Source organism: Apis mellifera, linkage group LG10 (genome assembly GCF_003254395.2).
Source record: "Apis mellifera strain DH4 linkage group LG10, Amel_HAv3.1, whole genome shotgun sequence".
In the NCBI taxonomy this organism is placed as follows: domain Eukaryota; kingdom Metazoa; phylum Arthropoda; class Insecta; order Hymenoptera; family Apidae; genus Apis; species Apis mellifera.
The window spans coordinates 5948681-5959548 of NC_037647.1; the positions used below are offsets into that span (position 1 = coordinate 5948681).

General features: G+C 31.6%; 1 protein-coding gene and 1 pseudogene across 2 annotated transcripts; one reads left to right on the forward strand and one right to left on the reverse strand.

The window, feature by feature from the left end:
* Nucleotides 1–498: 498 nt before the first annotated feature.
* Nucleotides 499–9003, forward strand: LOC409159 (G-protein coupled receptor moody). 2 transcript variants are annotated; one of them, XM_006562864.3, is made up of 9 exons: nt 499–925; nt 5270–5392; nt 5601–5741; nt 5937–6107; nt 6706–6833; nt 7069–7222; nt 7352–7551; nt 7660–7929; nt 8431–9003. In XM_006562864.3, exons 2-8 carry the CDS (start codon nt 5322–5324, stop codon nt 7890–7892), a joined length of 1098 nt encoding a protein of 365 aa, XP_006562927.1. In that variant the 5' UTR covers nt 499–925; nt 5270–5321; the 3' UTR covers nt 7893–7929; nt 8431–9003. The 2 variants fall into 2 exon arrangements, with proteins under 2 accessions (XP_006562927.1, XP_392683.1); XM_392683.6 differs by having other exon boundaries at nt 7660–7848.
* An 867-nt stretch (nt 9004–9870) lies between these two features.
* On the reverse strand, nt 9871–10569 carry LOC724839 (annotated as a pseudogene).
* Nucleotides 10570–10868: the final 299 nt, after the last annotated feature.

The following is a 10868-nucleotide window of genomic DNA, read 5'->3' on the forward strand; positions in this document are numbered from 1 at the left end:
CGTTTTTGATTTAATTCTAAAATTGATACGAAGAAAGCGCTTATTTTATAATAAACCTCAGGAAGGAAATTTTATTTTAATAGTTGCATCATTGGTTTTTTTCAAATATCTATTTTTGACTTAAGTCATCTAACAAAAATAATTTATATTAATGAAATTGCGAAAAATCATCTATCGATAATCTTTTGAAAGTTCAATTTTATTCTGTAATAAAAGTTTATGGGCAAAGTTTCTTTCTTAAAAAAAAGAAAATTATACTTTTCCCCATTAGAAATAAAAATACTTAAAAATATATTAGAGATGTTTTTTAAAAAAAAAAAAAAGAAAATAATAATAAACACTGGATTTTTCTCTTTCCTCATATATGATTACATTACATGTCAACACGCAGCCTGCATTTATGCTTGTCGTCATTCGCCTAAGTCCGATCCTCCCTCCCTCCTTCTCTCTCTCTCTCTCTCTCTCTCACTTCTCTCAACTTCTTTGGGCCCGTATCTACCATGGCAAGCAGTCTATCCGCGGTGACGGTGACGAACAGGCCGATTGTACGTCGCTCCGTCGCATTCGAGTGACAATCGATTTCCGTTCTCTGGATCTCTATCGATAGAGATGTGTCACACATTCCTAGAAATCGCACACTATTCCTCCAAGTAACGCTTCTTATTAGCCATCGTGTTAATTTGATAAATCGTAAAAAAAGTGAGCAAAGAAACAAGCATAATATCTTGATTTACAAGTGATTGATCTCTACATCGATTACGTTATTGATTGGTGAATTTCTCTGGATAAAACTGCGTGAAATTTACGTACTTTCCTTTCGACATTGTATTGCTCGAGATGCAAGAGGGATCAACGATTTTCCCAATGTATTTTTCGGACATCAATCATTAGCCATGACGGATGATTCGTAAAAGGAATTAATGCGGTGAGTCAGGATCGAAACTCGCGTGTTTTTCTCTCTCTTTTTTTCTTTTTTCCCGTTTTTGCGTCCTCGTCGATCCCATAACTCCCCCCCTCGTATTTTTATCGAGAAAAATATGAGAATGACGGTCGAGTGCAATTTTCAAGTGTCGTTCAAGTGTCGTTCGGTTGACGTGAGAAATAGATAGTTGGCGAAGAGAGTTGTTGACGAAGCGAACGGCAATCGAGATCCCGAGACATGTGCGTCATTTTGAGGACCAATGCCAAGATCGAGGCAAAAAAAAAAAAAAAAAAAACGGACGCATGGGTTTCCTTACCAACCTTTTTTGAAATGAAAAAAAGGCCACTACAATACGCGATACGCATGTTGCCAGTGTATCTTTCTCCCCCTTTTTCGTGCCCATTTCTTTGTCACTGTCTCCCTAATCGTGGCTCTCTGTGGCTACAGACGACGTGGTATAGCACGTGGTGTACTGTGGGCGGGTTTCGTTGAATGTGTCACGACTCGATCGTAGCTTCGAACTTATCCCATTGAGGTGTAACGTGCGTTGACACGATATTTGTTTTGTTATTACTATTCAATCGATACCCATTGTTGCATTGTGATTTAATAATTGCAGTTATGAAATTGTTCAGGATTCTTTTCAATACTCTTTCCTTTCCATCATTGTTTCGTCATTTTTCTAAGAATTAATCAGATCATGTTATTCAACTTTGAAAATTTAGATTTTAAAAAGAATATGAAGATTTTTAACTCTTGTTTAACTTTTACCAATCGTTATTTTCATTGTTATTCGAAACGAGAGAGAAATTACGTTCAACTTCTTTCTTCAAATTTATTATCCATCCGTTGATTTGCATAAGTCTGTTTTGCTTGCGTTCAGCAAATCCAACCATGGAATATTTAGAATGGTTTCGAAGAGGCATTGGACACATTTGCATCTCTCGTTTAGAAAGCATTTCGCTCGTAGTAATTATCGACGTGTAGACGCGAAAAATTTTAACCAACACCGCCACTTAACAGCGATAGTATTCAATTAAAGGCAATCTAGAATTCTTGGAAACTAGCATGAATCCTCAATTGCAATGAGCATCTGTTCCATTTTCTAACCTTGTTCTTATTGTCTCGATATATTAACCCCTTGCACTTTTACGTCATCGCCATCAAGTTTGGTGAAATAATAAATTATAAACTGATAGCGTATAGATATGCATTAAAATTTTACTTTATATATATATATATAAAAAATATGATATAAATTGATTAAGTTACATTCATAAATGAAACATTTAGATGTTTATATTTTTAATTCAATTATTTTTCTCTCTAAGATTTCTAAGGTACAAGATAATTAGCATGTATCTATAATAATTGGTCTACATAGCGCGTTACGTAACATTCTTGTTACATGTAACTTATCTCAGTTTGAACTTTTCAAATATAATTCAATTCTTTTCTTTACTTTTGATAAAGCACGAAGATAAAACTATAAATTGATAAATTGAATTTCAAAATAATCACACGTATTCTTTTCGAAAGCTTCAGATTAATTATTTAAATATTATTGAAATATGGTATAAATGGTTCATTTGAAAAATTACAATTCGCTCATTTTGTAATTGTAAAAGATTAAGATATCGACATTAAAAACTTGTCTTGATATTAAACGTATTGTTTACCTGGTTTCTTTCGCGTGGGTGAGCTTTCCCTGAACTCGATGCACACGCACGAGAACATTCACCACGTGTTGCTCTCGAAATACGAGCGCCCGTAAATTTCAATTTGCATTCTGTACCAGTGCTTTAACAATATTAATACATAGCTAAGAATACGATCACTGTCTCAATAACGTGTCACAATTGTTTCCTTCTCCGATTTCTTTTACCACAAACCAAATGTTCATCCCTGACTTTGAACTTATTTCTTAGATCTTGTTGATTATTTTTCCTCTTTCGCAATTCTTGCGGTTCTTTTCCGTGTCTTTTTATTTTCATATCATAACACGCTGTGAATATTTTTTCTTCTCTAAAACAAGCGAAACGCGTTCTTTGCCCTACCAACCCCGAGTCAGTCTGTATGTTTTTTCTAAAATCTTTGAATTTAACTATTCCTCTGTCCCTATTTTTATCCCTAATCTTATATCTCTTACTCTCTTTCTTTCCAATTCATCAAACGATATCTAACCATGTCAAAAAAAAATAATAATTCTGAAAACTCGTCCAATTTTTTTAACCTCTTAACACAAGATTTTATTTATTGACTTTTATTAAAGTTACTATTAAACTTTTTATCTAGATGGAAACATACATTCCTCCATAATAATATTTTAATTTTAATCTGTGTATACAACATTTCGAGACAAATTTTAGTTCCAATCTTGATTAAGGAACGATATAGCTTCATCATGAGGAATAAATTTTCTTATCGGTTACCGATCGGTTCGCGCTCGAGATGCGTTCGAAAACAATCATTTAGCAAATCATACATCGTATCTTATTCACACCAGACGCATTATTCATCCCGAAATCCAGTCTTGCCATGAATGGAAGCAGTCATCGCCCCGGAGTAAAAGTACATCGGCAATAAACAAGATAATCAGCCGATCTGCATGAGCGCAGCACGCGTGCCGATCGTCCCGCGACTCGTCGGGTCCTTAGACACTTTCACCGTGAGTCAAGTTGACTCATTCATTGCCATTCGCCGCGTGATTAACTTGGAAATCATTTGGTGACGTCAGCCGGTTCACCGCCGATTCCATGGAAGACAACGTGACGTCTTTGCCGCGGTTTTGTCACGCGTCAAGGTATATACCAAGTGAAATACGAGAAATACGTGTACACCACCTTACTCTACGCCGGTGTTGCCCGGAGTTGATGAACGCATCGGTGAGATAGAAATAGATGGGAGCTGGAAAAGAAGCTCGAGCAATTTCCTCGTTGCGACACGATCGAATATGCGATGGTTCGTGCATACGAGTTTAACGAATACAAATTTATTCCTTTGTTCTTTGAATTATAATATGTTATCGATGTAATAGAGCGTTAATGTATTCTATGATATTTCGAGGGTTGATTCTAAAGGACGGAAACGAATAGAAAAATATAAAAATGTCGATGTTTTGTGTTGGATAAATATGCTTGATTTAATAAACATATTTCGATATTTTTGCGTGACAATTAATAATTTTATTACACCTTCAAATAAATAATTTTTGGAACTAACACAAGTTTCTTATAACGTCAGAGAAGATTGCAGTTTTCTTGTAAAAATATATTTTATACACAGCATAAAAAAAATGAAATAAAACAATTTTATTTATTTCGAAACAGGCACGCTGTTGAGAAAATTATTTATATGATAAAAAAAAAAAGAGTGAAAAGACAAGATAGAACAACGAGGCGACATTATCCGTTGTTGGTTCCCATGTCTGCCATCAATTTTGACGAGTTTTTTTGTTACGAAGGGCGCCTAGTACCGAGTGTCCGTTAATTTCTCTTAATTAAGCTCAATCGAGGTTAATGCACCGCAGCTTGACCCTAGTTTACTAAATCCAGCGAAGTCTGAACCAGTCCATGGTTTCTTCATCGATATCGCATGACCTACCACATCTAAATATTGTGCCAGTCATTCTAGATGTACACAAGGTGTATCTTGACAAATACAGTGTATGTTTTATGTGTTAATTTTAGAGAGAAAGAGAGAGAGAGAGAGAGAAGGAGATCTTTAAATTTATCGATGAATCATATCATTAAAAAAATCCAAAATTTTATCTTGGAGAAATATTACATTTATAACACTTTGTAGATGCATCAATGTATATATTTAAAAAATAAAATTATTTAGTGGTAAATTTTAATCCTTCAAAATTGATGATTTCTTCATAATTTTCCACGAACTGGTTGATCAAATTTCCTGCGCAATAGTTGTGTAAATAGGTCGAAATCGAATTAAATCGTTTTATCGAACAGATTTTGATTCTGATTCGATTCAGGAAATTCAAAGCAGCGTCGTGACTTCCGCTTTACGTCATGCATTGCAGATCATGTCAAAAGTTTAGGTCGCGGTTTCCTCTTCGTGGGAATTCACGTTTCTCGTTTATAATAGCGCGCGTGAAAAAAATCATAAAGCAAAAATTATATTGGAACGAATATATTTCTTTCGTTATTCGAGAAACAATTTTATTTTTTCCATTATATTATTATACAACAAATTTATTAAAGAACATATATATCTTTCATTTCGTAAAAATAGTAATTCTGAGATAAGTAAAATTATTTTCATAAAATTAATTTAAATTAGATTTCTTTCTCATAAGAAGATCTCATTTTTTATTATTATTTGTTTTAGTCCTCGGACGTGGTCAAAATCGAATAAATCTTTCACTTGAAACAAAGTGAAAATGGATAATTTCGCGTTGTTACGTCTTGAAAATAGAACAGAAAGCACAATAATCGATGTCGAAATATCAAGGTAACTCTTATCAATAAAATCTCAAAAACAATTAATAAACAGTTATATATAATAATGAAATTTATTCAATTTCTTTTTATCAATTTATGCAATGCAATTTTTATTTACAGACTTATTTATTTTTTTTATTATTCATGAATAATAATAATAAAATATAATTCAACAAATCATCAATTTTATTAAAACCAGATACTATATTTATTCACAGATTCTCCAAACCGCTGAGAACATTTGCAGCTGTAATTGCAATATTAATTATGATCACTGGCCTTACCGGTAATTTATTAACAATCATTGCATTGTGCAAATATCCCAAAGTTCGCAATGTTGCAGCAGCTTTTATTATAAGGTACATAATATAAAATTAATAACATAAAATTATTTAATTACGTAAAATCTCTTTTATATGAAATTTAATTTTTGTTAGAATATAATATTATTGTCTATAGTTTATCTATTATATTTATGTATATGTATCCATGATATTAGTATTTTTATATACACGATCACAGTAAATCAAAATTTTGATTTATTATTATTACAGTCTCTGTGTAGCAGACTTCGTGTTTTGCCTTCTCGTATTGCCTTTCGACTCCATCAGATTCGTAGATGCAAGTTGGGCAGACGTACGATTCTTCTGCGTCCTTGTACCTTTCTTGAGATATGGAAACGTTGGTGTAAGCCTTCTCTCCGTTGCAGCTATCACTATCAACAGGTATGGATCATATCTCTCATTGCAATTCTTTTCATAATTGTGCTTCTTTGAAATATATTTTCAACAGTGTAAAAAATTAATCTCAAAGATCTCGTTCTTATCTCGTTCTTGTAAATGTGCAAATGAATAATTTCAAACAACTTCAAACGAAAAAATTTTATTTGTAATTTTTTAGTTTAGTGTAGAGTAGTGTAGAGTAATCTCCTGTTTCGTTGTATCACGTGGTTCTGGCACACCCTGTATACAAGTCCTCTTCAATCATCCGTTCAAAAAAGCAATAATCATGGTTCTACAAATAAATCGTCTTCTTTATTCTTCTTGGTTCTTTCTTTAACATTTTATTAGTTCTAAAATAGTGATACAACACTGGTCTTATTAGTTAAATTGTATTCTTTGTATCTAATATTATAACGTAATATTATATTAAAGTATCAATGTGTTCCTTGTTATTTTTTATCATATTTTATTAAATTAATTCAATTGAATCATTTTTTAATGACAGAGAAATTAAAATTGATTGAATAAATTAAATCTTTGCTATTGATTATTTATGGATTATTTTATATACACAAATTTCAAAAACTTTTTCTTATTTTAGGTATATTATGATAGCTCACAATGGTTTGTACAGCAAAGTTTACAAAAAATATTGGATTGCTTTCATGATTGTATTCTGTTGGATTTTCTCTTATGGAATGCAATTACCCACCCTGTTAGGAATTTGGGGTAAGATACAACACACGAGATATAATATAAAATATAAGTGATTTTTTTTTATAAATTAAATGACAGAATGTTTATCATTTAGAAAAGTAAAAAAGTTCAAAATTGATTGCATCCAAAATACATAACTTTTGTCTCATTAAAAAATATACATCGATAATTGAAAATTTTTTTCTTTTTTGAGAAAAAACAATTTTATCTTTCTTTACTAAAACCTTATTTTCGTTTCATGTTGCAGGTAGATTCGATTACGATTCGAACTTAGAAACTTGTTCGATCGTAAGAGATAGCAGAGGCCACACATCGAAAACGTTCCTTTTCGTGGTAGGTTTTGTAATACCCTGCCTGATCATTGTCGGATGCTATACTAAAATATTCTGGGTAGTCCACAGGTGAATATTATAATATCTTCTGTCTCGTTATATTATTCTTAACATTTCTTAACTTAAGAATAACCGATCAAAAATGTATAGAGAATAAATTATATCTTCAAAACTGTATTCCTTCCTTGATTTGACCAGATCCGAGATAAGAATGCGAAAACACGCGACTCCAACGATAAAATCCCCTCACACACCCGGAAGGGATACCAGGGAGATCAAACAGAGGCGTAGCGAATGGCGAATCACGAAAATGGTCCTAGCCATTTTTCTCAGCTTCGTCGCTTGTTACCTGCCAATCACCATCGTCAAAGTTGCCGACGTCGAAGTTAAATATCCAGGTACAATTTCATTTTCATTTATTATTTCTAAGAGAAAGAATCCGAAGAAAGTTGAAAGAAATGTTGTAATACGTTCGTTTATTTATATTATCTCTCTTTCTCTCTCAGAATTTCACGTTTTGGGCTACCTGCTGCTCTACTTCGCCTCCTGCGTGAACCCGATCATTTACGTGATCATGAACAAACAGTACAGGCAAGCGTACGCGGGTGTGATAGGATGTTCGCGGATAAGGGCGAGCCTTTCACCCTACGGAAGCAGCGCACCGGGTCATCATCACCAGCAGGACTACGGCCAAGGTAACTTCGAGCACCGTCGCGTGGTAACGCTCACCAAGCTCTGACCAAACGCGAGCTAAGCGACCACACCTCGCTCTCTTCGTAAGTCAAGGGCACAAATTCGCTGCTTTCTAAGAATGCGATTGGTTCCGCGGGCATGTTCCAGGCCTTTTTTTTTTTTTCTTTGTCGTCCTTGTATCTGCTTATATCTGCATCTCATCAATAACGTTACTGTACCAGAGATTTCTTATGTTATTTTTTTTTTGGTAAAATGGGAAATTAATTGATTAATTTGAAAGAAGATCGGAGAGGAGAGGGAGAGATTATTTTTATTAAATAAAAAAGATGACGTTATTATTATAATGAAAAAGAGAAATAGAATTTTAAAAATTTTTCGAATCATTTTCAAATTTACAGGAGAAAAATGTATTGAGAAATTCTACAATCGAGTTAATCATAGTTATGAATCATTTTCTGTCATTGGTTTTCTTCATTAACAGCTTCCTGCTTCCTTGCTGTGTGACACGTCAATCGTTAAAAGTACGCGTTCGAAGGAGAATCAGAATTACGAATTGATCTCCGTATGTATTGTTCTCTTTTCAGATTATTCGAAAGATTTCAGCAAAACGATGGTATCGACAGTCTCAATCGCAATGAATCCTGTAAGAAATTCTCATTTCGAGGAGCAACCGTAATTTTAATAGACTGTTTGGAAGAGGAAGAGATATGTATAAAAGACATTAATTGAAGATTAATCCTGAAGATAAAAGCCAGTATTTAGAATGTTTTATATAACTTGCAAAATGGAAGAGATAAAACTGATGAATGATGGTCCATTAATATATATCATCAGATACTGCTAGATATTTGTACATCTATGAGAAATGTACAAATATGAAAGAGGACGTGTAATATGCAAAGTATATAAAATACCTAAAGTAAGATACTCATTTATTTAGATTTTATTTCTTTAATTATTCATTGTATTAATAACTTTTTTAATTGATACCTTATATTCACTATTGATGTGAATTCGATGCATTATGAAATATATATTTTATTAAAAAATATAAGAAATGCCATAAAAAGAGATAATAATTGTATTAAAAAGAAGAAAATGTGAATGTAAATAGGAAAACTTGACAACAGTATAATTAATCCAGATTAATTAACAAACTAAAGAAAAAAAAAACAGTTGAGCTGTTATTAGATTTATCTGGATTAATAAGAAATGACTAATATTGTATAATAAATGATAAAAATAAGTTATTTGTCCGACCGATATATTAGATATTATGAAATATAATTAAGAGAATCGTGTATATTTAATTTTTACCACACTTGAATACAAGTGTTATATTTTTACCAAAGGTTACACGTGTGTACATAGAAATAACATAATTAATTTTTGTTACCATTGTATAAAAAGTATAAATTCTAAAAATAGACTCGTAGTTTAAAATATTATAAATTTATTTTATATTTATTCGATATTTTCTTTGGTTAATTTATATATGGAAATGATATGAAAAATTATACAAAATACAAAGTAAATAAACCTATTTATGAATTTAAAATAATTATCTATGTTGTTCGTTCGAAAATAAAATAAAAGAATACTTTTTCTTTGGAAAATATCTATTAAAAATTATTCGTAAAATCCAATGTATTGACAAATGTCTTTAGAATTTCTTAACAAGGATTATTAAATGTATAAAAACCTCGTTATCATAAAGAATATCCGTTCCATAATTCTAAAAATAAATATATTCTAAATTTCTTTTGCAAATTAAAAATATCCTTATTGTTGTACAGTATTTATAACAGTACAGTATTTGTAAAACATGTACAATTGAGATATACAAATTATACGACTAATTGTAAATATATTATAAAAGATACGCATCGCAGATTAAATTAATTAAAAAAAAAAAAATCGTATTAAAAAGTAAGTTCTTTCGAATCTTTGTGAAGATAATATATTGTCGCACAATAAATGGCACGAATTTTAATTGAAAAATCGCAAGAGAAAAAAAAAAATTATTACTTGCAACATCCGCTCTTTTCTCGGATCGTAGGTTTGTCTCGTAGTCGGACAGAATCACGAATTCCTCCGTCGATTTTAGTTTTGAGCACGTTCTCCACAAGATAACGCATCGCCACATCTGCGAACAGAAATGCAAAATAAAAAAAACAAAATTAATAAATAAATAAAAATAATGTAAAAATTGAGAACAATGATTCTTAATTGTATACTTTATTCTTGGAATATTTATATCATAAATTAAAATTATTCGATTTTTATAAGAGTATTTAATTTGCGACTTTGATGATAAATTTTTCTCCAAAGACAACAATGATTATGTAACTCATACTTACCAACATTTGTATTTTCTTTCGCAGAAGTTACGTACCAAGCGCCAATGTTATTCTCTTTGCAAAACCTGGCAATTTGTTCGGTAGGTACCACGGGGCAAGGAATGTCGCATTTGTTCGCTAAGAGAACCACCGGTATATTCGAACCATCCGGAAGTGTGACTTTTTCCCTCAAATCGCACAGCCATTTCTTGATCGATTGGAACGTAGCTATTCGCGAAATATCGAAAACCAGAGCTGCGGCAACTCTGAAAATTACGTGTCGAAACTATCAATTTGTAAACGATAATGCATTTTAATTCAATACACAATTTAATCTTGATCGATTGCGATTACTTACGCGTATTTGTAATAAACTCTGGTCATATATCCAAATCTTTCATGACCGGCGACATCCCTGAAAGAAAAAAAACGAAAAATTAATTGTAATGAAAGATAAAGATGCGTATAAAAATAGTGCCATAAAACTACATTTAATTAATTTGATTATATTATAAATTTTATCCCGAAATTATATATATATATTTATACACAAAATCTAGAAAAAATAGTTTGAAAGATCGATAATAAAGATTTTTGAAAATATTGAACATTTTTCTTATTAAAGCAAGATTTATTTAATATTTAACGTACAGGAAAATTATATCAAAAACTATTACCACTGC

Excerpts from the sequence above, each read along its gene's own strand:
- LOC409159 (XM_392683.6), top strand. The coding sequence starts at position 5,322 with ATGGATAATTTCGCGTTGTTACGTCTTGAAAATAGAACAGAAAGCACA. Across the intron at positions 6,108-6,705 it reads GCAGCTATCACTATCAACAG|GTATATTATGATAGCTCACA; the intron begins GTATGGATCATA and ends TTCTTATTTTAG. Across the intron at positions 7,552-7,659 it reads CGTCGAAGTTAAATATCCAG|AATTTCACGTTTTGGGCTAC; the intron begins GTACAATTTCAT and ends TTTCTCTCTCAG.